This window comes from Neopelma chrysocephalum, unplaced genomic scaffold (assembly GCF_003984885.1).
Source record: "Neopelma chrysocephalum unplaced genomic scaffold, ASM398488v2 Primary Assembly neopelma1_95325, whole genome shotgun sequence".
NCBI lineage: Eukaryota > Metazoa > Chordata > Aves > Passeriformes > Pipridae > Neopelma > Neopelma chrysocephalum.
Window position 1 is genome coordinate 24,914 of NW_020924004.1, and position 25,944 is coordinate 50,857.

Sequence of the window (25,944 nt, forward strand, 5' to 3'; positions counted from 1 at the left end):
GCAGCTCCACTCGGGCTCTCAGCTCCTGAAGGAAACATGAGTGGGACTTCAGGAAGGGTGGGTTTAGATTAAACATTAGAGAGAAATTACGGTCTTAAGCTCTGCCAGGGGAGGTTTAGGTTGGATAAATTTTTACAAAGAGAGTAATCAGACATTGGAATGGGCTGCCCAGGGAGGGGGTGGAATCGCCATCCTTGGAGGTTTTTAAGACGAGACTGGATGTGGCACGGCAGTGTTGGATCAAGGGTTGGACTCGATGATCTCGGAGATCTTTCCCAAGCTGGCTGATCCTGTGATTCTACGATTCTATGAATTCTTCCCTGCGAGCGCGGCGAGGCACCGGCACAGGCTGCCCAAAGATGTGGCCGCGCCCCACCCCTGGAAGCGTCCGAGGCCAGGCTGGACGGGGCTTGGAGCAACCCGGGTCTAGGGGAAGGCGTCCCTAAACCACGGCAGGGGTGTGGAAAGGGTCTGATCTTTAAGGGTCCGATGCCATCGCCCCGTGCCTGCCCCGGGCTCTGCGGGGCGGGGCCGGCGGGGGCCGGGCGAGCGCGGCCGGCGGGGCGGGGCCGGCGGAGCGGGAGCGGCGGGAGCATGGAGCGGGCACCGGGAGTCTTCGGGGGACCCAACGTGAGCTGGCGGCGCTGCCGCGGGCAGGGCTGGGAACGGGCATGCACCGGGAGCAGCGGAGCTGGGAGAGGTGGCCAGAGCTGGCTGGAGCTGTGCGTGTCCCGTCAGCGCCGAGGAGATGGCACTAAAGGTGCCCGCGCTGGGTGTGCCCAGGGAGTTTGGGTGGGTGCCTTGCCCTGTTCCCTGTAACACTGCAGCCTCTGTGCTGAGCTGATAGTACAGGGATTTGCCTTGGAAGCAAAACTTCAAAGCTAAAAATTAAAAAAAAAATAAATTTACAAAGGTGATCCTTATTGTGGGGACTGCAAATGCACAAGTGTGTTCAGAGTGATGTTGACTTTGACTAAACCACTTCTTGAGTACAGCCTGACCCCTGACTCTTGGCACGGGTCAGAGCCTGGTGCTGCTGAGGCTGCATGGAGCTCAGCCATACCTTACACAGTGGTACCTTGTGTGCTCAGTCCTTCAATAATGGGGTACAGGGACGCTCTTGGATAAACTTCCTGCATCCACTTGTCAGACGTGATGGCAGTGAGAGGCTGGCTTGGTGCTCCACAGAGTGCAAGGGCTCTGTTTATTGCTCCAGCCGGGGGTGGGTGTGAGATCCATGGTGGGTTGGCGAGGACGTGGCCCTGCCATCCCATGGGAGGCATCACCTGTGATGACACACAGCCACCATCACCTGTTAACGTCACCAGGAGTCTTGTACCGAGGTCAGTGAAGGTTGAGTAGTTGGTGCTGGGAGGATGGTACCAAAGGCTTCCCAGCACAGGAGTAACCTCCTCTTCCTCAAGCACCAAACCCCTGTATCATGTCAGTGCTTGTCTGGAAAGCATGGATGTGTTTTGCAGCAGAGCAGTGTGTTGTGTGGGTTTTGCAAGTCTCCCATGTTTCTCTTTCAAAGACTCAAGCCTTAAAGCATGTGGCAGATTCATCTCCCAGATGCATTTGTGGGTGTTGCCAGGTTTGAGGACAATACTGTGCCCCTTCAACTTCACATCCCTCTTGAGCCACTCGCACCTCTTGCTCCTAAATGAGTGTTTGTGGTGAGCTTAGGATGAGGATAACTTTGCTCCTGACAGGACACTTCCATAAAACCAGTATTTGGCAAACACAGTTCATTCTTTTTTGCAGTGGTTGCCATTTGTCTTATCTCTTGTTCAACTTTGCTCTCCATTAACATTTGCCTGCCACACTTATCTAATAATTGACAAATTACAGCTATAATTGCCCTGTTTTTCAGCTATTGAGATTAATAGAAGGAATTTAAATTACCAGCTTTTAATGGCCTGATAAGTAATCCTGGGCAAGGTCACTGTTAAGGGTTTTGAAACGATGCCACTTTACTAGCTGCAGTTGGTGTTACTTTTACTGTGGTGTTAGGACTGACTTTGGTCATTGTATGTATTTTAAGAAAGACCCTAGAACTACCTCATACAGAAAATCCTTCAAGTGCCTTAGCTTGGATGGCTCTTTATATGCCATATAATAGGCAAACTGAGCAGTTAACTGCTCTGCCATGGCCTGCTGAGCAAACTCTAATAGAGGAATTGTATTGGATTTACGTGGCTGAAAATACTTGGAATGTTTGGTTAACTTTTTCCTCCTTATTTCACTAAATTGAAAATAATCAGACTTGATCTTGGAATGGAACATACTTGTTTGAGTACCTAATTTTGTGTTTGAATTTATTTTTGAAGCTTATTAAGTCTCAAAAAAAACATTACAATATTGCCAGAGAAGTCACGCCAGAACCCTTAAAACTTCTCCTTTTTAAAATCTGAACCAACTTGCTGATATTTGCACCAGTGAGTCACATGCCCTGGTTGAGCTGAAACTTTCTTTTGCATAAAAATGGAAAGCACTGGGTTTGCTCTGATGGCCTTTCTGGGGGCTGTCTGTGCTGAGGACGAACAATTTACAGCCAGTTACATCTTTTGAACTCATCCCTCTGGCTTTCAACAACTCTTTAGTGAAACTAAAGGTTTTATTGAATTGCACTCTGTTTTTTTGATGCCCTGGCAGGAGATCAGTGGAGGTGCAGAAGGACACGAGTGTGGCTGCACAGAGTTGGTCCTGAGAGTTGGTCCTGAGGGTCCTCGCTGCAACTGGGGGAAGAGCAAAGCTCCTGCCCCAGGAAAGCGTTGGAGAGCTCTGCTGCTTTCCTGTTCTTCATCAGAACAAGTGTTGCCACATCCTGTGAGAAGGGAAGGCATCGACCTGGTCGAGTGGGTGGCAACCCTTCCCATGGCAGGGGGGTTGGAGCTAAATGATCTTTAAGTTCTTTCCAACACAAACCTTTCTCTGATTTTATGATCAGTGGTCCTGGAATGGTTGGAGTCTCCTCTGCAGTGATGGTGCAACACTGGTCCTGGACCAGTGTTGAGATCCCCATTTAATTTGTGTGCACAAGCTTCTGCTCCAAATAAACCAGAGGGTTTGGGGTGAGCGACCACGTGCCCGTGGAGCTCTGTGTACCAAGGAACAGAGCCCTGGAAAAGGCACTGGGCTCCTGCATCCATCATTATTTCTGCTTGCTCAGGCATCATCTCCTGGAGCCACAGTTCAGAGAAAACTCTTTCATCTCTATCTGGGTGCTTTCCTTGGCTTCAGGCAAGGTCATGTCACCCACTTGTGTCTGGAAAAGTCTTGTGCTTTGTTTACAGAAATGTAATCTGCAGCGAGCAGCCTCCCAGGGACCTGGAAGCCTGGGGGTTTGCCAGCAAGGTGCCCAGGGGAGATGAGCAGCTGGGTTGTGCCTCTGCTGATTGCATCCTTATCTAGAGCCTTTTAGGCACACCTTTCCATCTTCTCTTGAGTGTCCTTTGGCCATCTAAATAGCATAGATTGCTTCTCAGCTGCAGAAAACGACACCCTCAAACACTGATCTTGGGGAAACCCAAAACTTTTTGGGTTGAACAGCATTGAGCTGCCTTAGTTTAGGTTCCTTCAGACCCAAGGAAATGCTGGCAGGGGAGGAAGAGCCTATTGCTGGTGTTGGAGAGGAACCTTGCTGCTTTACAAGCATCTCACCTGCAGAAGTGGCAGGAGGAGGTGACTTACATGGACAAGGACACCACAGAATCTGCATTCTCGTTGATGGGAATGTCACATTGGGATGTTCTTGCAGGAAACACTTGAGAAGTGTTTGGAGTGAGAAGACCTCAATAGGTTCAGTTGCTTGGTTTTTAAATCCAGTGTGAGCAAATTTCAAGCCAGTAAGTTTTATCCATCAGAAAGGGCTGTCAAAGGGCTGTTGAATATCTCCAGGAGTGGAGCTTGCCTGGTTTTGAAATAGGAGTTGGAGCTCAAGAGTGGAAAGCATGCCAGGGCTCCACATCTGGCAATGCAGATCACATCAGTGGTGTGTTATTTTATCTGGTGCTTTGCAGAACATTTAGTCCTCATAAGCAGGATTGTGTAACTTGAGGTTGGGGGAAAAAGCAGGTTTTCCCCTTTTTAAATCTTCCTCCCTGTAGATTCAGATCGTATCTTAAGGGTAGGAGAAGTGACAGGGATATCTTTTTACAGCCTGCTAATGGTGGTGTCTGTGGGCATATTCCTGACCCCCTGGGCCAGCTGATTGCAACAGTGCAGGATCAGCAGCTCAAGTTGTCCTGAGCCTGGCACCAGTGCATGTTGAGGGACATGTCCTGTGGGGATGGGCTGGCCCCCAGCCCTGCCCCTGCCCAGCAGTGAGGGCCCTGTGCAGCAGCAGTGATGGGTGACAGCCCTGGCCGTGGGTCGGGGGTCTCTGCCTGCACAGCAGGGCTGCAGGGCAGGGTGGGCACAGGAGTGAGCTCGTGGGCATCAGTGCTTAGGCACTGCGAGCCCTGTGCCAGGAGCTCACGTCACCTGCTCTTGGACGCTCCCGAGGATCCAAAAGGGTCCAAGGGAGGTGGACAGTCCGGCGTTGCTCTGCTCGCAGGGACTGCTTACTCGTTTTTCTTCCTCGTAGTTATTGTTTGATACATACCCTGATGCCAGAGGGTATGTGGGTTTTAATTAGTAACCCTGGGTGGTTTAATTATCCATGCAAATATCCAGTCCTCTTCAGAATCTTACTCAGTTCTTACCCTCGGCACCCTGCAGCAAACATCTACGCAGTAGAATGTGCATGATGTTACAACTAACAACTTTGGGTATCAAGTTGCTCAAGTTTGATTAAAAAAATAAAATTAAACATGCATTTTGTAGGCTATGCCGTTACTTAAAAGAAAACAGTTGTGGAAAGAGGAATATCTAGCTGAAACATTTTACAGCCAATATTTTCCTTCCCAGTTTGACTTCCAAATTACATCTGTCGTGTTCCTCCAAAAGCCCCAGCTGGCTGATGGAAAAAACTTGCTTTTGTTTTTCTGGGGCTCTTTCTCCAAAATCCAATGTTTCAGCAATAATCGAGAAACAGGGTTTCAGAGTGAAAAGACCTGAGTTACTGTCCCATTTTTAATGAGTAAAAATTTAAGTGTTTTATTTTGAAACCAGCTTAGTAGCTCTATGGGAAAACTTGTTATTATTTTTTACAGCATCTTGTACCATGGGACTGACCTCTTGTGTAGGATTAGAGAACCTCTAAGCTCTGATAATACCAAGTAATTAACAACCCATCAGGAGCTGATTCTTGGAAGCGAAGTCAAAGTTTTTGTAATGACTCTTAGCAAATTAATTGGTGTTTGGCTGCCTGTGACTTCAAGGAGGAGTAAGCTGGAAAGCAAAGGTGTTTGGGGTTTGCTTTTTTCATTCTTCCCAGACTCTGAACCACGCAAGCTGAATAAGGATAGAGCAGTTCCTGAAAATTACCGGAAGCCGAAAAATTTTCTAAAGACTCATTAAATGTGTGAGCTGCAGCAGCTATAAGAAAATACTTAGTACTTAGATGTTGAAAAATAAACTTTATAATGATTATATTTTAAAAATGTTTCTGTGCTTCCTTGTCATGATTTTGTCCCTGTATTGACTGCATTTATACCCATGTGAGTGCCAGCTACTTATCTCTGAACTTTTGCTGTAACTCTAAGAATACCTGACCCATTTTTCTTATTGCAGGTTGAGCTTCACGTCCACCTGGATGGAGCCATTAGACCAGAGACAATCTTGTATTTTGGCAGGTGAGTTGTGGGGTGAGGAAAGCTCTGGGAGCTGCAGTTCCAAAGCATCATCCCTTCTGCTTCATCCAGGTCTGCGACAGAAGAGCTCCTGCAGGCAGCAAACCTGGCTGGTGCTGGTGCTGGTGCTGGTGCTAGTGCTGGTGCTGTCTCTGCCCAGATGGGTCCTCTGGCTGCACAGTGTGGTGACACTGAGCACATCCCAAAGGGCAGTGGGGCTGCACAGTGTGGTGACACTGAGCACATCCCAAAGGGTAGTGGGGCTGCATAGTGTGGTGACACTGAGCACATCCCAAAGGGTAGTGGGGCTGCACAGTGTGGTGACACTGAGCGCATCCCAAAGGGCAGTGGGGCTGCACAGGTAGCAGGAGCATGAGCAAGGTGGTCATGGGTTTGTGGGCCGGGCAAGCCAAGAGGAGCCACCATGAGAAAAGCCCCGAAGGTGTCTCATAAACAGCTGCCTGCCTTTGAAGTGTGGCCAGGACAGGGCAGAGTAGCTGTATTCTGATTCCTTTTTCCATGTTCCTAATTGCAGAAGCAAGTGAAATGACAGCAGGTGGGAGGGTTGTCTTGGTGGTGGTGGTGCCATTCCACAGTTTGGGAGGAAAAACCCACCTTGCCCTGCTGCCTTTGAACCCCGGGCTGTCTGCCTGGTGTCAGCAGTCAGGGAGTCACGCTCACGTGTGGGTGACCCTGGGAAGCACTTGGCAGTGACTTGGAGAGAGGTTGTTTCCTTGACAGAGCCCATGTGCATCTTCTCCCTTCAGCGTAGATGGTGTGGGAAGCACTGAGTGAATGATTAATTGGTGTGAGGACCTGGCTCCATGCTTGCAGGCAAAATAAACAAGATTTCTTCCAACTGTCACTGATACCCTCAGATCAAGAAGGTTGTGAGCTTAAGGATTTCAGGGAACAGCTCTCAGGCACAACTCTGGTACTTTGGGGAGGAAATCAGTTCTGAGGAGGATGGGAAGTGGTTCTGGCATCCTTTGAGCCCAGCAGACTCCAAGGCAGTGCAGTCCTAGGGGGAATATTCTTTCTACAGTAGCTATTTCTGCAGGGCATGGCCATACCTTTTGCAGTGTAGTCAGAGCAAGGAGGGTGGATAAGAGCTGTCCATCCAATTCACTGCAGGATGTTGGCACTGAGCTGAGTCAGGGTTCCTGCTGGTGGGCTGCACGGCTGGAATACAGGTCCAAAGGGACAGATGGGTCGGTGGTGACTCCCTGGGGCTCTGCAGGGTCCCTCTGCCAGCAAAGGGAAAATGCCAGTGTAGTCCCTGAGGAGGGCTGCGGGAGCCCTGAACCCCAGGAGGCACTGGCTGTCTGGGGATCCTGTGCCAGGATCCTTGCTTAGGGCAGAAACCTTCGTTGCCTGTGTGTGTGCCGAGTTGCCTCTTATTTTTAAACAGCCCTGGCACCCCCCAGAGCTGCTAGCCCTCGGGTGGAGCAAGGCTGTGCTATTCGTGAACTCTAAAACTTGCACTTACACACAAAAAAAGCAGTGGGGCAGTGCAGGAGGCTGTAGGGGACTGACTGCCTTAATAACCTCACCCTGGGCACAGAAGGCTGCTTGTGGTCTATTTTTAAAGGTAAATAGCTGGAAATAAATTTGCCAGGTGGTGGCATAATATAACCCCGAGCTACTGGGATGCACAAGGTCCCTTGGGCAGTGCACTGCTGAACTCGGTGGTTTTTAGAAACTTTGTCTCCAATTCTGTGAGGTCCAGGCCAGGGTTTGCATCCCCTCTGCCCAACCAGAGGGTTTAGAGCCATGGCAGATCCCTCATGGGACTGGGTGTCCCCAGGAAAGCTGCCCTGTCCGAGGTGGGACGGTGTGTGTGGTGCTGCCCATGGCTGGAGGTGGATCTGGGCAGGACACCGAGGTGCTAGTGGGCACGAGCACGTTCCCTGGAGCAACTTTGCCTCAGGAAGGATCCCACCTACCAGCAGGGTTGGATGGGGTGGCAGCAGCTCCCAGAGCCTCACTGGCATGATCCACCAGACCTCCTCATCGAGAGACCTGACTCCAGAGTGGATCATCCCAAAACACTGCTGCTGCTGCCTGTGCAGAGGCAATCCTTCGGGAAGCACAGGAAAATGCCAGGGAAGTGGCTTTGCTGTAGGAAACTTTCCCTGGGCAGGTGGAGGGAGGTGCATGCCAGTTCCTAGGGCAGACACTGATGTGTCAGTGCCATGGAAAGGGCAAGGCAGGGAGGAAAACCAATGCCTTGGCAACGATGAGTGTTCCCTGCTGAGTGCCAGCAACTTAATCTGTGCGGATTGCATGTGAGGGCTGAGTGTGGGGCTGGTTTCCTTCCTGGCTGAGGGGGGAAGGAGCAATGTTTACTGAGCCCAGGAGCAGGGTCCTTTGGACTGTGTCCCTGCATGGCTCCCTGGAATGGTTGCTGGCATGGAGACAATAAAGTTGTCTGTGGTGTTTTGTCTCTATTAGCAGAGATCCACCAATTAACTGTAATTCATTGTGGCAGGAAAGAGGATTAAAAACAAATGTCTAGTTATTATTCCAAATTTATGTTGGCTTGTGCAAGGTACCAGAGTGTGGGGGTGGCAAAGCCTGCCCAGGAAACCTTCAGCACCCTTGACTGGCAGCCCGGCTGTCGCCCCACTGCCCTGGGGACACCTTCCCCCACACAGTACTCCAGCTGCTCCAGGGAAAAATGGCTTCTCCCCTCTTGGAAGTACTTAAATGGGCTTTAGCATCGCTATCCCTTTGGTGAGAGCAGTTGTTGCCATTTGCTCCTGCGTGGAAGGTGTCCCTGTCAGAGAAGATGCCACCACAGTGCTGGGCTCAGGAACCAGCTCACTCACAGGAACTGAACCCCTGAGCCACGACACTTCTGCCTGCATGATCCCAGGCCTTGGAGCATCTCCTCGATTTTTCAAACCTTTGAGCCTGCATAAGCAGATATTGACTTTTCTAAAGAATTTTGGTAATTCCTAGGACTAGGAGGTGCCAAGAAATAATCCAGAGCCCCTTTAGATGAACTCCTTCTTAAGCTTAAAATGTGCCCTGGCTGTGTTCCTGCAGGGTCAGTCTGGGCTTGTCTTTCGGTTTGTTTGTGCTTTGCCTGTGTTTTGGATTGCCTTCCTCCCCCCTGAGATTCAGGGCAGCATCCACGAGGAGATTTTGGAAGGACAGCATGTGCTGTGTCTCTCTGTGAAGGAGCGGTGGTTGATGCTGCCAGCTCGGGATATGATTGCTGTGTGAAATGGATTGATCAAAAATGTGATACCTTCTCTGTCAGTAACACGTGCCTTCATTTGCAGGAAAAGAGGGATCCCTCTCCCCGGCGACACTGTTGAGGAGCTCCTGAAGTACGTCAGCTATGACACACCGCTGACACTTCCCCAATTTCTAGAGAAATTTAATTACTACATGCCCACTATTGCGTAAGTACCCTGCTTTTTGCTTCTCCCCCCTCAACCCTTGGCAGCATCCCTTGGCTCAGCCTTGGAGGTTCCCTGTGTGCCCTGGGGGTGAGCAGTCCCAGGTGATGGGTCGCACTGCTGTCCCTGCAGGGGTGACCGTGAGGCAGTGAGGAGAATCGCCTATGAGTTCGTGGAGACGAAGGCAAAGGAAGGAATCGCCTATGTGGAGGTCCGGTACAGCCCTCACCTCCTGGCCAACTCTGGCGTGGATCCCATCCCCTGGGGACAAGCTGAGTGAGTGATCCTGCTGTGCCAGGGAGCTGCTGGGTGGCCAGTTGGGCATGGAGAAGGCATGGCTCACTCCGGACAGCAGCTGTGTGTCCAAAGCCTGCTGTAACCAAAGCTCCTTTCTCCCCCCATGCAGTGAGCACCAGCGTGCTTCCACCTCTCCTTCCCACCTGTAGGGTTTTTCATCTTAAATACCTCTGCGTGCTGCTGTGTTTTAACATCCCTTGCTCTGGGCCCTGGATTCTGCATGTGCAGGGCAGCTGTGCTCAACCTTCTGGCTGGAGCTGTTCTCTGTGCGAGGCAAAGCAGCCTTCACATGTGGACTGCCTGCAAAATGGGAATTTGACCTGGCAGAGATGGGGGTGGCGTTGGAGGGGGCTGGTGATCCAATCCCTTCCTTACATGTCATCCCCTCTGTGATGTGTGCCTCTTATTAAATCAGTGCTGGACTCTGTGGCCCCTCCAAAATGTGCTGTGGTGGGCATTGAGCCCCATGCTTGCCCCTGCCTGGCTTCAGGCAGCTGTGTGCCCTAATGAGATGCTCTGGCAAAGAGGGGGTTCCTCTAGGCAGGATTTGCCCCTGGTTCCCTGAGGCATTTCTAAATCTTACTGTCATCTTCACGTGCTTCTGTGCCCAACATCTGGTAAATGTGGGCATGGCATGGGTGTAAAAGGTGCTCATAAGTTCTGGGTGGTCTCATCGGTTGCCTCTGGATGTTGAGGCAGGTGGAGCCCCAGGCAGCCTGTCTCCTACCTGCCTCCCTGGCTGATGTCTGCCCTCTTGCTGATGGCTTTTCTTCCCTGCAGGGGAGACCTCACTCCAGATGAAGTCGTTCAGCTCGTAAATCAGGGACTACAGGATGGAGAAAGGGATTTCCACATCAAAGCCAGGTCTATTCTATGCTGCATGCACCATATGCCAAGTAATGAATTGCAGCTCCCCTGCTGCCCTGCTCCCCTTCCCTGGCGTGTGGCGGGGGGTGATGTCCCCTGGGTTCAGGTCCCTGCACAAATGTGGGGAAAGCCCTGGTCCCTGGGTCTGATGCAGGACCAGAGAGTGCTGAGGAGGAGTTCTTCCTTGGTGGGGGTCCTCTGCTCCCTTCACTGTGGGAAAAAGGTCTGCTGGATGAGAGAGGGGGGGTCTGTGGGTATAACCAGTATGTGAAACGTCTTGCTCGTCTGTCCTCTGCCTGGGGAACTGTGATCTCTGCTCCCTGCCCTGGGGAACTGTGATCTCTGCTCCCTGCCCTGGGGAGCTGTGATCTCTGCTCCCTGCCCTGGGCAGCTGTGATCTCTGCTCCCTGCCCAAAGGCCAGAGCACCCCTTGGGCCAGTCAAAGCCATTGGCACAGGGAGCACTTGCATCTACCGTGCTATCTGGTGGATCTGAGAGCAAATGGTCGTGGAAGGAGGACTGAGATCTCACACTTCCTGCTCATGGTCCTGCTGCTACAGCAGCATGTGCTCCTTCCTTAGCCTGGATCACGGGGCAGCCAGAGAATCCACTGGCTGCAGTCAGTCTCTGCTGGCTTAAGATGAAAACACAAGTCAAATATACTTAAGACACATACATAAAACGTTTTTTAAAAAATCAGCAGCTCTGAACTTGGTCAGTAACTGGTGCTGTGACCCAGAATAGGAAGGAAACCTGATTTCCAGCATTTCAATGGGCTGGTGAGTTCTGTGAGGACCTTCCTCCAGGGAAGAATGCAGTCAGAGAGAGAGTGTGTGACAGCAGCTGTTTTATGTGAAGACTTTTCTCTGAGTATCTTCATATCTCACATCAGTTTCATATAGGCTTAATAGGGTAGATGGTGGAAAGATTTTTCCTAATGAGTACATGGTTAATTTGTGTCTAGAAATGTGAAAAATTATATTCTTGGAAACTAGGAGATTGGAGAGTGGTTTTTTTCCTGCCTGCACAGCCAACTGCAAACAATACTTTGAAAACTTGACCCTGTCATTTCTGGTTTCTGGGAAGAAAACACTTTTCTTTGTAGAAACTGGAAAGCTGTAAGGCACAGTCACCCTGATCTGCAGTGTGCCAGCACACGAGTGGTAATGGCAGGAGGCAGGAGGTGGCAGGAGGGATTGCTTGTGGAGGCAACAGAGTTGGCATTCTCATACCTGTATCCCAGGGCACCAGCTCTGTTACCCAGAGCCAGTAATGCGCTTGGTAAAGAGTCTTTAGTGCTACGTTCAGGATATGCTGCACAGCATATCACCTGTGATATTAATTACCCTGTGAATAATGAATGTTGAGAGAAAGGCAGAGATGCCAGCCAGAACTAGCTTGTATTAAACTTGTTAGTAAAATAGTGGCTCTGACCCAGTGAGTTGGGAACTGATGAAAACAAAAAGAAGATGAAATTGCACACATCCTCTTATGTGTTCCTATGGTTTGGGGATTGTATGTACACAGCAGGTGCCTGTTAATTATTAACACTACTGTTTATCTCTGTTTCTTGGCCTTTTTGCTAAGGTTAAGTGCTACGTGAGCTGGTAGATGAACCTCCTTTAGCAGACGTTATCTGTCCTGATCAGAGAGAGCTCTGAAGTAATTGTCAGCCACTTGTTACTCTCTTTCTCACTGATGTCAAATAGATAAAAGTTCAGCTCCTTCCCACCAGAAGTAGAATCCATCGTCTTGCCCCGGGGAAGTCGAGGATGCCCTAGAACAGGGCATGGCTGACTGTTATACAGGGACCCCAGAGATCCCTCTTAGCCCAAACTCCTCCTTAACACGACACATCCAACAGATCCCCGACCTGGGATGGGGTGAAAGTTCAGGAATGAGTTGAAGGAGTTCTCCAAAGCACCATGTTACAGCCTCAGGGCAATGCAGTTCATCTTACCTCAAGCCAACTGCAGCAGTCAACCACTGGTTGGAGGGGATTTTTTTATTATTTTTTTCCCCTTGCTCAAAGTGAACAGAAGAACATGATAAGAGCAGTTTTATAGCTGGTGAATGCATTTGGTTTCCCTTTCCTTGATGACAGACTGATCAGTTGACAGCTTTTATTTGCCTGAAGATGACAGACTTTTCTAGGAGTTTCTTCTTGGAGCATCAAATTTTAGGAAAGACCAAAGAAAATAGCCCTAGCCTTCTAGTCATAGGACCAGGATTTATTCATTAAAATGCTTCCTCCTAAATACTGGTGCTGTCTCTTCCAGGCTGGTCTCCAGAGGTGGTGGAGCTGTGCAAGAAGTATCGAAATGACTCTGTGGTGGCCATTGACCTGGCTGAAGGTCAACCTTCAGAGACCCTAAAGGTGGAGATTGACTCTGAGCATAAGAAGGCTTATGAGGTTTGTGGAATTAAGCTTCTTAAAAGAAATTACAAGAAAAATACGTATTGAGGGGACGTGTGTGAAGGGACAAGCAGCACGTTTTTCCAGCTGCAGACGGCTGGGACAACTTAGAAATGTGTTGCAGCTATTAAAAACAGAAATGTTTGTTTATATTTCCTAAATGATTAAAGGCAGGAATCACTGCTTGAACGTGGTCTTGGAGCTGGGGCTTGGCACACTACTCTGTAGCACTGAACGTGACACAAGTGACGTGGAGCCCAGATCATCCCCCACCCTGCTGCTGTCAGCCCCTGGGGCTCAGTGGAACCATGGCCAAGGGTGGAAGAGACTGGCCTTTCCAGTCTGCCAGAAATCAGCCGAGGAGCTGAGAGGAAGCTGCACATTTGAAGGGCTTTTTTATCTGATCATCTCAAATACAAACACTGTAATAGCTTCGGGAGCCTGATCCCAGACTCTTACTAGACCTCAGCCTTTGCAAAGGTTCTAAGGGAAAGTCTTGTTCCTCTTTGCTAGTGGGAATTTGGGGTTGTTAGTCCCCTCCATCAGTGGGGGAGGAGGTTGTGCACCACCATTGGCAAAAAAGACAGTGGTTTGTAAGCAGTGCTTAGGTCTGAAAGCACGTGGGGCTTCCTGGGGCCTTCACCCCATCAGTGGGAGCTGATACAAAGTCTGCCTGCACTGCTGTGCTGAGTGAACAGAGTGATTATAAACCCAGATGCAGGCACAGGGTTTTATGAACAGATGGGCAGATGTGTCTTATCCTCCCTGCTGTGCCAGCAGTACCCAGGTCCAGCCTTCTCCATCTGAAGGGTGCATCTTGTCTCTGTGCCAGGGGCTCGCTCAGGCTCTGAGATGCTGAAGCAAACCCCACTCCCATCTGCATTAAGTAACTGAAAATCCCTCCTGAGTGCAGAGCCCTGAAGGACTGTCTGTGAGGAGCGGCTGCTGCGGGATGGGGCTTGCAGCCTGTCTGCTGCTGCCAGCTGGGTGGCCCTTCTCCAGCAGCCAGGAGCCAGGCTTCCCTCGAGGCTGCATGGCTTCCCAAAGCCCAGGTGGCCTCTGGGCCACCCTGGCAAAGGATTTTTCGGGTTGGCCATGGAGCTGCACCAAAAGCTGCACCTGCAGGGTCCTCTCGGCTGGGCTGCCTCCATCCCAGCCCCTTACAGGAGGGAGGTGCTCAGTGTCAGAGCATTTCTTCATCTCTGCCCTGGGGGGGGGCTTCTAAATTCCCTCACCTGGCTGCAGCTGGCCAAAAAGGTAGAAGTTCCACAGGCTGGAACTGCTGCAAGGTTCATGCAGAAGGACAGGTGGGTGGAGGAAGGGGAGCTTGGAGCTTGCTGCTGTCTGGAGAAGAGGCAGTGATGAGCTCACCCAAAAAAGCCCTTGAGGAGCCTGGCTGGGCTCCAGCAGAAGGTACCAGGATTTCTCAGTGTCTCAATTTGTGGCTCTTCTCTTGCAGCCCTTGGAGTGCGGAGCCTGTGACCTGTGGGCTCTTGGCACAGAGCCCTGTTGCTTGCTGTGCCATCCCAGGGGTTTGCTGCCCTCGCTGCGGGTGATGGGACAGGAAGATGTTCTCCCTTGTTTTGCAGGAAGCTGAGAGATGTGGGATTCACCGCACTGTCCATGCTGGGGAGGTCGGACCTGCTGCCATGGTCAAGGAGGTACAAGGAGTTCCCGAGTCAGGGCAGAGAGAGGGGCAGGGCTGGGAACGGCCCTGCATCCCCTGCACCAGGGAGAGAGGTGTGCCAGCCCTCTCTGTAGCCACAGCACAGCAAACACTGGGGACATGGCACAGTGGCTGGAAAGGGCCATCCTAGAGCAGGGTCAGTGGTGGGGCTGTCCCAGAGGTGGGACAGGGGTCTCAGGGCAGGCAGGAGCCGAGCTGGTGCTCAGAAGCTGTGAGTGGTTCTCCTGTGCTCCTTTTAGGCAGTTTATGTCCTGAAGGCCGAGCGCATTGGCCATGGATACCATGTCCTGGAGGACCCTGAGCTCTACAAGGAGCTGCTGAGAACAAAGATGCATTTTGAGGTAAGGATGTGTGGTGGGAGCATGACAGCTGCTGTCTGAGTGGAAAACCAGCCCTTGTTTGGGCTGTGCTACAGCCAGGGGCACGACCTGATACCTGAGTGCTGACCACACATATGGTAACATTGCACTGAACTCAGATGCCCAAAGCTCCACAGCAGAAATGGTGGGGACACCTGTCTGTTTGCTGGAACCTGTTGCAAGGAGCAGCAGTGCACACAGCAGCTTGTGGGAGGCTCATAGCAGAAAAAATGGATTCTGGCATGGCCAAGGATAAATTCTGGAGGGATTATTCACTAGCTTATATACCTCAAGTCTACAGGCTCCTCCTTCCACAAATCAGGCTGCTGTACCAGAGCAAGTCTGGTTAGAGGGTGGAAATGCCTGAGAGTTACTGTGCATGTGCAGATTTCCTTGGCTTTTCCCCAGAATGGTCATATCCAACTAATAGATGGAATATATGTGTATATACTTAATGGCATTGGTTTCCTAGCTGTGGTTGGCACATCGCTGGTGACTGACTGGCCATGGGAGACATCCCACTGACTCCTGCTGCTGTCATGTGGGTTGTGGGCTCTTTGCATCTGTGTCCTGGGACGTGCACTGGTCCATCAGAGTAGCACTGAGGGGCAGCTGTGAACAAAGCTCTAAGCCTATACCTGGCTTTACCAGTGTGCTGAGCTATCTGTGTCCACAGCTGGGGTTAAGATCTGCATGCTTGATTCTGCTTTTCATGCTTAACTCCCCCAAACAGGTCTGCCCTTGGTCCAGTTATCTCACTGGAGCATGTTCTCCGGACTTCACCAAACACCCCGTAATACAGTAAGACTTCTCAATTATATGCAATCTTAAATATCCAGGATTTGGTTTGCTTTACTGCTTTAAAAAGCTAAGACTCATCTAATTATGTAGGACAATGTGGCACATCCTTGTCCTTTGGCACGGGGGGAGCTGGTGCAGCTGGAGGGGTGCAGGGGTCCCTTGGGTTGGCTGTCCTGTCCTTCCTGCTCTGAGCTGTGGGGCATGAGGTGCTGCACCCCAGCCACTACTGGGAGGTCAGTGCAGAGCTGTGGGGACAGAAGCCACGCTCCATATCTGTCTCCAGCAGTTCCAGCTTCAGGGACAGCCCTGAGGTCTTTGCTTTTACTGCGTTTCATCCTGAGAACTGCACAGCGTCACATCCAGTGCTTTACCCACCACTTCAACCCCATTTCCTTACAGATTTAAGAAGGATCGTGCCAACTATTCTCTAAACACGGATGACCCCCTCATCTTTAACTCCACCATTGACAAGGATTATGGCATAGTCAAGGAATACATGGGCTTCACCGAAGAGGAGTTCAAGAGAGTTGTGAGTCAGCCCCGGCTGGGTGCTCTGATGCTGTCCTGGTGCAGCCCAGAACAAACTGCTGTTTTTTCTTTATGAGCTGAAGAATTTTCAATGGAAATCAGAAAATGCTGCCCTGGCCTTGTAAGCAGGAGGCTGAGAGGGTGCTGAGCTGGCTGGAGGGGGTTCTGGAGCACTGTGGGGGAGCAGGGTGTGGGCACAGGGTGGGCTCTGAGGGGCTGCATCTCCCAGGCTGACTGCCTCAGTCAGAGTGGAAATTGTCCTCTGAAGGTCTCACAGCAGGTCTGAGCAGCAGGAAAGGAAGGTGCCTCCTGCTTTTTTCCCCCTGTATTTGGAACTGCAGGTCAGTTATTTCAACTGGCCCAGGAATGAGCAAGATTCAGCAGGTACGAAAGTGCTTGCAGTTCTTCCACTTACAGCATGAGGATGCAACAACTGAGCTAGAAACAAAATGACTGCTGGTCACTGTTTTGGCACACACAGTCATTTATGTTTCTTGCTTACATCCTTGATTTTCTAATTATCCACCCAAGACAGAAAGACAGGGTAACTGTTGGGGGTTTGACTTACCTGGTTACCAAGTGAACCTTCCTGGTTTGAGTCAAGTCCTGGTGAGCAATTCCACCTACATGTCTTCCAAGATACTTGACTTGGGAAGAGCAGGAGCATCAGGCCTCCTCTCAACTCTGTCTGGTGGAACAAATCCCTTTCTCCTACTGACCTTGCTCTCTGGGTCTGGAAGGAGGAACAGGGACAGCTGTGAGCTCTGGGATCCTGGATCCACAGTTGTCCTCTCCTACTCTTGCAAAAGCCACGTTGTTCCTGTGTAATAAAAGTCCCTGCACAAGACAGGTGACCAGATTGAACTGCAGAGCCAGGCTGTGTCCCATCAGGCTGCCACCATGGCTGTGTCAGGAGAGGCTCTTTTCTGAAGGGGAGTCAGGAAAGTAGGAGCAGGTCTGAAGTGCATATCCCAAAAAACCCAAAGTATTTAAAGACTTTAAAGTATTTGCTTTGTGCCTGTCTCATTCCTCTTGGGACTGCTCTAGTGATGGGCCAGAGCAGTTGCCCTGTAAAACAAGGCCATGGAAATAAATAAATCTGAGAGTGGAAACTTTACACTCTCCCTCACCTGTTGCTGCTCAGAGCCAGATGTTCATGTCTGATATGTTTTAATGTCTCTCTTGTGTTCCCCCTCTTCTTCCCTAGAACATCAACACAGCCCAGTCCAGCTTCTTACCTGAGAAGGAAAAGCAGGAGCTGCTCAACAAGCTGTATGAAGCCTATGGGATGGTCCCCAACACATCGTGACCCGTCCCTGTGAGCCAGCGTGGAGCAGGGCCCTTCTCCGTGTGCTGACTCCTCCGTGCCTGTGGGAGCTCAGGGAGGAGGTGCCCAGGGTTGGTCTCTATTCCTGGCAGCCCTGTGTTAACCCTTACAATGCTCATCAGAATCAGACTATCACATTCACCCACCTATACCCCACAAACTCTCTCCCAAATAGGTATCCAGCTTCCTATCCTGTTATTGTGCAAGCAGACTGGATCTGCCTGCCGGCCTGACTCCCTTCTCCATCTGTCAGTGTTTCTGTACTGCAAATGCAAACAGAACATCCCCTGCTTTTTTTCCCCCCGCTCTTTCCCTGTTTTTCCTGTCCTGTCCCACTGACCTGCCTGGCCCTTGTCTACGGTGCTGAAATAACCACCTTTAACTCTGACTGTGGCCTGGGTTAATCTTTACCCTTGCAGGGAAGAGGTGTGTTAGTGCTGGCAGGGAGTGAGCAGGTGTTTCAGACACAGAGGCTTTATTCCTGTCCCTGTGGGTAGGAAGGTTTGGTCACAGCTCTGTTTACACAGGGTTAGTCTTGTACAAACAAGACTGGAACAAGAACAAGCTGGAAGCTGGTGCCCCTACCTATACATATGTCTGAAGGGCATTTAAAACAAAATACATTTTTTTTGGCATCCTTTCTTGGACAAGAGCTGTATTAGGCCTCCCAATGTCACTGCAGGTGACAGCTGTGCTCACAGCTGGCCACAACCATGCTTGCACATGCATAGGAAGTTGGAACAAAATTTTACCATTTGGGCCAAAGTCTACCTTCTGGGACTTTTCCCAGTTTTGTACTCATCCTGGAGAATTCCTAACTGCAGTTTGATCTTCCCCTATCTTTGTTTAGGACTTGGAGAAGCCATGGTCGATTGGCTGGTTTAACAGTTCTGCCCTCTTCCTGATTTGACATAATCATTAGGCACTCCTATGGCTGAAAAAGTAAAATTAGCTAGGGCCCAGTGTTGACTTGGGTCCCACCTGATTGCTTCTCTCACTCAACTACAACACTGGCTCCAAGTCAGATCTCTGGTTTGGTGGAGAATTTATACAGAAAAATTCACCGAAAATTCCTAAGTGATTTTGGTGCATAATAGTGTTTTTACTCCATAAGCAATACAGTTGTGCATCCAGAGAAGAGACCATCATTTTCTGATGTGAGTGTGTGGTGTGCTTTAGCATCCCAGGTGTCTGCCAAGATGCTTACTCCAAAGATACTGTACCAAAAAGTTGCCTTTGACAAGGGGCCGTGGTCACCATTACCACGGACAGACCATGGACCGGTCCAGCCTCATCCAGCAGGAACAGTGTGCTGGGAGTATTTCCATTCTTTCTGGGCTTCCATATTGATCTTCTGAGTAAAATACTCATCTCTGAAGTACGTGGTGCATATATACACATAGATAGATGAATAAGAGAGAGTGATTTTCTTATTTTTATAAAGCAAAAAATAAAGCATCCCTTTTAGGAACATGATTGCGGTAAGAAACAGGCCTTTTTTGGGTAGTTTCTCTCCAAAAATTCTTTCTGAAGAAGAGTTTCTTGTTTGGATTCTGCACAGTTGATTGTTAATCGTGTTTAATAAAATAACAGATTTATATTAAAGGTAAATCCTTTTGCCTTTTTGTTCAAGGGTGACTATTAGGAAGTGTGGTCCCCGTGAATCCAAAAAATCGGGTATAATGAACTGCCCAGAGGCTTTGATCTTTGAGCAGCAAAGGTATTTATTAGCAGCGCCGGGAGCAAGCCAGCTATTGCTGGAAAAACTTGCTCGAAGACTTCACACAATATCAGCAGTTTTTATACAATTTTTCATATGTGATTAAATGCATATTCAAGTGATTACATCATCTATCTATACATATTGATAACAGGCAGAGTATAGGTGGAGCTCAGGCGGGGCTTGGGGTGGTGCTTCTCTTGGCCCTCAATCTTGGGGGTAGTTCCATCCTTCCTCCCATGGGTCTGGGGGCTTATTCTCATCTTCCTCAGCTTGACCTCTCTTCTTTTCCATTGTTCTCGACCCGCTCACTGAAGCTTGGAAAAAGCCTCGGCTCCCGGCCTGTTTCTTCTATTCAAAGATCTACCTTATCCTACTGCATCTTAATTTATTACCTCTAGGCCTATTACATGTTCTTTTACCGTTCTCTTAAGTTTTGATCCAGTAAGGAAAACAGAACAAGCACAGATCGTTTTGGATGTTAGTAGCTTGTTAGCAGGCCCAAATTTCTTAGTTAACTCTTTTGGGCCTGGCCTCCTGTTTCAAATATAAGACCAAATTGGTTCACCAATGATGGGGAGGCAGGACCCTCACAGGTGGCTAGTCCAGAGCCAGAAATCATCACTGAGTCTTTATCGTACAACAACCTGCGGACCTTATGGACAGACGTTATTTGTCGCCCGAATGAGCCCATTCTGGTCTGGATGATCCGAGTTTGGGACTCTACGGGTGATGCCATAAACCTTGACGGCATTGAAGCGAGGTTCTTGAGGTCTATTGCCCAGGATGTGGGTATTGAGGAGGCATTTGTGAGAGAATCAAACCCCTGTCTCTCTGGGCACGGCTTCTGGATGGTGTGAGGGAGAGGTTCATTTACAGAGATCACTTGCAGGCAGATCATTGTACAAAGGGCTGGAAGACCATAGAGGAGGGGATCTTTCACCTGAGGAAAATGGCACTGTTGGAGGTACTGTTTGGAAGGGATGGGCAACCCACCTACAATCCTGACAGGGTTAAGTGTACACCACAGATGTATGTGGAGCTTCACACGTATGGGGCCACCCACACATAAAGGTTACCTGACATTACTGCAGGCTGGGGAGAAGCAAGAGCCAGTGATGTCTATAATAAATAAACTTCAGTTGTATGACAGTATGATCGAAGGACCGCTACAGGACTGCATCTCTACTGGAGAGACATTGAGTAAGGACCTCAAGGCACTAAATACAGAGGTGAAAGATAAACAGGAGAGACTGAAAGAGAAGATTGAGGGAGTTTCCATATGGCCCCAGTGAGAACCAGACGCCCCCCAGCTAGAGAGAGTGGACAGACCTCACAAACTGAGTTGTGGTATTTCCTAGCTGACCATGGAGAAGACATGAGATGGTGGGACAGGAAACCTACCCATGCCCCAGCAGCCCGAGTACAAGATTTGAAAGAGAGAGGAAAAGGGAAGTCCATGAAAGTGAGTGCAGTACTGGTACCCTGTGGGCAGGGATCTGACCCGCTAGAAGGCACCTCCCGTCGGTATTCACAAGAGAAAAATGCTGATTGGCAGGACAAAGACCAGTGTTAGAGGGGCCCTGCCTCTAGCCAGGTAGTGGCATGGGACAACCGTGTCTATTGGACTGTGTGGATCCGATGTCCTGGCACGTCAGACCCACAAGAATATCAGGCTTTGGTTGATACTGGTGTTCAGTGTACTTTAATGCCCTCAGGACATGTGGGACCAGAGACTATTTCCATTTCTGGGGTGACAGGAGGGTCTCAAGAGTTGACCGTGTTGGAAGCTGAGATGAGCTTGACCGGGAAGGACTGGCAGAAACACCCCATTGTGACTGGTCCAGATGCCCCATGTATCCTGGGCATTGACTATCTCAGGAACGGGAATTTCAAAGACCCCAAGGGACATAGATGGGTTTTTGGAATAGCTGCTGTGGAGATAGAGGCAGCTAAGCAGTTGAATTCGTTACCTGGTCTCTCGGAGAACCCTTCTGCCGTGGGACTGTTGAAGGTTGAGGAACAGCGAGTGCCAATTGCCACCACAATAGTGCATCACCGGCAGTACCAGACGAACCAAGACTCTGTGATCCCCATCCATAAGATGATCCATGAGCTGGAGAGCCCAGGGGTGATCAACGAGAGCCACTCACCCTTCAACAGCCCCGTCTGGCCTGGTTGTCAGTCTAATGGAGGATGGAGATTGACTGTGGACTATTGTGGCCTGAATGAAGCCACCTTGCTGCTGAGTGCTGCCGTTCCAGACATGTTGGAGCTCCAGTACGAGCTGGAGTCCAAGACAGCGAGGTGGTACGCCACTATTGACATTGCAAATGCATTCTTCTCCATCCCCTGAGCAGCAGAGTGTAGGTCACAGTTTGCTTTCACGTGGAGAGGTGTGCAGTACACCTGGAACCGACTGCCCCGGGGTGGAAACACAGTCCCACCATCTGCCACAGACTGATCCAGGCCACACTAGAGAAGGGTGAGGCTCCAGAACACCTGCAGTACATTGATGACATCATTGTATGGGGAGACACAGCAGAGAAGGTTTCTGAGAAAGGAAAGAAAATCATCCAGATTCTCCTGGGAACCGGGTTTGCCATCAAAAAGAGTAAGGTCAAGGGACTTGTTTGAGAGATCCAGTTCCTGGGGGTGGAATGGCAAGATGGATGTCGTCAGATCCCGACAGAAGTCATCGATAAGATCACAGCAATGGCCCCACCGACCAGCAGGAAGGAAACGCAAGCTTTTCTGGGTGCCATAGGTTTCTGGAGGATGCACATCACCAAGTACAGCCAAATCGTAAGCCCTCTCTATCTGGTAACCCGCAAGAAGAATGATTTCCAGTGGGGCCCCGAACAGCAGCAAGCATTTGAACAGATCAAGCAGGAGATTGCCCATGCTGTAGCCCTTGGGCCCGTCAGGACAGGACCAGATGTGAAGAATGTACTCTATTCTGCAGCTGGGAATAAAGGTCTCTCCTGGAGCCTCTGGCAAAAGGTGCCTGGTGAGACCCGAGGCCACCCACTTGGATTCTGGAGCCGAAGCTACAGAGGATCTGAAGCCAACTACACCCCAACAGAGAAGGAGATCCAAGCAGCTTATGAAGGAGTACAAGCTGCCTCAGAGGTGATTGGCACAGAAGAACAGCTCCTCCTGGCACCTTGACTACTGGTGCTGAGTTGGATGTTCAAGGGAAAGGCGCCCTCTACGCATCATGTCACCGATGCTATGTGGAGCAAGTGGATCACTCTGATCATGTAGTGCACCTGTATTGGAAATCCGAATTGCCCTGGGATCCTAGAAATCATCACAAACTGACCAGAAGGTGAGAATTTTGGTCTAGCAGATGAAGAAGAAGGAGAGCAGGTGGTACAGGCTGAGGAAGCCCCAGCATACAATCAACCACCAGAAGAAGAAACACGCTATGCCCTTTTCACTGACAGTTCCTGTCGCATTGTAGGGATGAAATGTAAATGGAAAGCAGCTGTATGGAGCCCCACATGACAAGTTGCAGAAGCTACTGAAGGAGAAGGGGAATCAGGGCAATTCACAGAACTCAAAGCTGTCCAGTTGACGTTGGACATCGCTGAACGAGAGAAGTGGCAAAGGATTTACCTCTACACTGGCTCGTGGATGGTGGCCAATGCTCTGTGAGGGTGGCTGGATTGGTGGAAGAAGACTAATTGGAAGTGTGGAGGAAAACCCATCTGAGCTGCTGATTTGTGGCAAGACATTGCCGCTCGGGTTGAGAAGCTGACTGTGAGAGTCCACCACGTAGATGCCCATGTACCCAAAAATCGAGCTAATGAAGAACATCGCAACAACAAACAAGCAGACCGAGCTGCACAAGTCAAGGTGTCACAGACAGATCTAGACCGGCAGCATAAGGGGGAGTTGTTCCTAGCTCGATGGGCTCATGATGCTTCAGGCCATCAGGGCAGAGATACCACCTACAGATGGGTGCGAGACTGAAGGGTGGATTAACTATGGACACTATTTCCCAGGCTATCCATGATTGTGAGACATGCGCTGCCATTAAACAAGCAAAAAGAGTGAAGCCCCTGTGGCTGTTGGGATAAGTATAGATATGGGGAGGCTTGGCAGGTTGATTATATCACATTGCCACAAACCCGCCAAGGTAAATGCTATGTGCTTACCATGGTGGAAGCAACCACTGGATGGTTGGAGACTTATCTGGTGCCTCATGCAACTGCCTGAAATACCATTCTGGCTCTTGAAAAGCAAGTCCTGTGGCGACACGGCACCCCAGAGCGAATTGGGTCGGACAATGGGACTAATTTCAAAAACAGTTTAGTTACTACTTGGGCAAGGGAACATGGCATTGAGTGGGTGTATCACATCCCATACCATGCACCAGCCGCTGGGAAGGTTGAACGGTGTAATGGACTGCTGAAAACCACTCTGAAGGCATTGGGTGGGGTAACTCTCAAGAATTGGGATCAGCACCTAGCAAAGGCTACATGGCTACTCAACACCAGAGGCTCCGTCAATCGAGCCGGCCCTTCCCAATCAGAATTTCTTCACATTGTGGATGGAGACAAAGTCCCAGTAATTCACTTGAGAGGTATGTTAGGTAAAGCAGTTTGGATTAACCTTGCCTCGAGCCAAGGCAAACCCATTCGCGGGATTGTCTTTGCTCAGGGACCAGGATATACTTGGTGGATAATGAGAGAAGATGGAGAGACCCGGTGTGTGCGTCAAGGAGATTTAACTTTGGGGGAAAATTAATTCGTATTCTGAGTTGTATGTTACAGGAAATAAGTCACCAGACGAGGAAGACCCAAACTAAGCTGATGCTGGTGTTCATCTTAATAGCCTTAGAAGACAAGACCTGTATAATCACAGGATATAGGCGAATATGGGATATGGGTGTGACGTAAAATGGTATGGAAAAAGGGGTGGAGATTGGAGTGGGTTTGTTTACCTAAATAACACTTCCTTTTCCTGGGAGAGAACCTAGGGTAAGTCAGCTGATTTATTTTGACCAAACAGATATTCCATACCCTGTTACGTCAGCTCAGATATAAGAGAGCGAGGAGGAAGCAGCTTGCTCTCTCTCTTCCGGGATAGCTGCCCTGTAGACAGCTGCTTCCCCTCACTTCTCATGGGGAAGTAGAATTTTACTGTTAGTTTCTTTTTCCCTGTGTGTGTGTAGTGCTTTTAGTCTTATTTTCCTTCTCAGTGTATATGTAAACAGCCTTTCCTTAGTAAATCTGTTTTTCTATGGTTTTTTTTTCTTCTCTTTTCCCTTTCCCTCCAGGGTGGTGTTGGTTAACGTAGTATAGATGGACACTTGGTGTTCAGCCAAGGTGAAATGACCACAAGGGGCCATTCTGGAGTGCAGAGGATAGTCCGTGACATCACAAAAGGACCCAAAGCACATGGGTTGGTCTGCACTGTGCTGGTGTGGGGGGTTGGTTCTTTGGTTGCCAGGGGCTATTCCGGAATGGAGAGGATAGGCCGTGACATCACAAAGGCGCCCATGGAACACGGGTGGGGCTGCACTGTGGGGTGTGAGGTGTTGGTTCTTTGGTCCCCAGGGGCTATTCTGGACTGGAGAGGATAGGCTGTGACATTCCAAAGGAGCCTTTGGCCCACGGATGGGGTTGAACTGTCCCATGGTGGGGGCTTGGTTCTTTGGTTTCCGGGGGTGTGGTGGGGAAAAAAGGTGTTTTTCCCCCCTGGAGTTCAAAAAATGGTAACCCCCGAGGGGGTGGTGTCTCTCCTGATGTTGACCCAATCAGCGCCCCTGCAAAATTCAAACCTATCACAGCAGAGCGGAAAAGAAGGGGGAGGAGGGAGTTGGAGAAGAAGTGGCCATGTTCTGAGAGCACGAGGGGAGAAGGGGCAGGAGCCCCACTGGGGACCACGCCCCCTCAGCCCCCCGGCTGGGGTCCTAGAAACTCGGAAACAGTGTTCAACTGGACCGAGGTCCGGGACTGAAAAAGCTGGGAGTTCTTCTCCACTGGGAGTGGGCAGCAGAAGACGGAAAGGCGGCAGCAGAGACAGCACTGAGCAGAGGCTCTGGCTGAAAGCCAAGAGATAAGAAGCAGCAAAGATGGCCTGCAGCCATGCAGGAAGACACAGAAATGTCTAATGGAGAGAGAGAGAGAGAGAGAGAGAGAGAGAGAGAGAGAGAGAGAGAACTAAGCTCTCCAGAGCCAGTTTTGGGGGTAAGAACTGAATCAAAGTCCCCAAAACCCCTCTGAGAGCCCTCCTAGGAGGAGGCGGTGGACTCCTACTTGATGGAAGTGCTAAAATGCAGCCTGCAGCAGAGAGAGAGAGGAGCTAAGAAGCTCAGCCGTCCTGGAAGCTGGAGCGGGACGGCTGGAGGGAATGTGGAGGAGGGCCTTGCCCCCCCGCTGCTGCTGCCAGGCTGGCAGCTGAGACAGAGCAAAGGAGTTCTGTGTGGTGGTTTGAAACTCCCAAAGGATCTAATTTTTAAGTTCAAGCCCCCCTCCCATAATTTGCCCCTGTGAGAGGGTTTAGTGATGGTATATACTTGATATCTTTTTCACTTCATGTGGAGAGTTTTCAGACTAAACACAACCATTCGTTATTGGGGGAAGGGAAAAAATATTTACAAAGGTTTATTTACACACACCTATATATATATTTTAATTGAATTAAATTCCTCTTTTCCTTCAATAAAAGTGCAAGAAGGAAAGAGAAAAGTCTTTCTGTCACTGCACAGGCCACAGTTCCTTTGGTTCAGTTTTCTTGTGGCACTGGTTAGTGTCCTCCATTTTTTCCAAGGCAGCAGATTTAAG

At 50.0% G+C, this 25,944-nt stretch overlaps 1 protein-coding gene across 1 annotated transcript; it reads left to right on the top strand.

Moving 5' to 3' along the window:
- The first annotated feature begins 580 nt into the window (after positions 1-580).
- On the top strand, positions 581-17,605 carry LOC113980823 (adenosine deaminase-like). The gene is made up of 11 exons (XM_027708038.1): positions 581-630; positions 5,677-5,738; positions 9,026-9,148; positions 9,278-9,421; positions 10,223-10,338; positions 12,589-12,722; positions 14,315-14,386; positions 14,652-14,753; positions 15,505-15,572; positions 15,972-16,101; positions 17,308-17,605. The coding sequence occupies exons 1-11, from the start codon at positions 595-597 to the stop codon at positions 17,407-17,409; spliced, it is 1,089 nt and encodes a 362-aa protein (XP_027563839.1). The 5' UTR covers positions 581-594; the 3' UTR covers positions 17,410-17,605.
- Positions 17,606-25,944: the final 8,339 nt, after the last annotated feature.

Bases quoted from the DNA above. Each gene is read 5' to 3' on its own strand.
- LOC113980823 (XM_027708038.1), top strand. From the start codon at position 595: ATGGAGCGGGCACCGGGAGTCTTCGGGGGACCCAAC. The intron at 5,739-9,025 runs GTGAGTTGTGGG...CTTCATTTGCAG, and splicing joins ACAATCTTGTATTTTGGCAG to GAAAAGAGGGATCCCTCTCC. The intron at 10,339-12,588 runs GTAATGAATTGC...TGTCTCTTCCAG, and splicing joins CTGCATGCACCATATGCCAA to GCTGGTCTCCAGAGGTGGTG.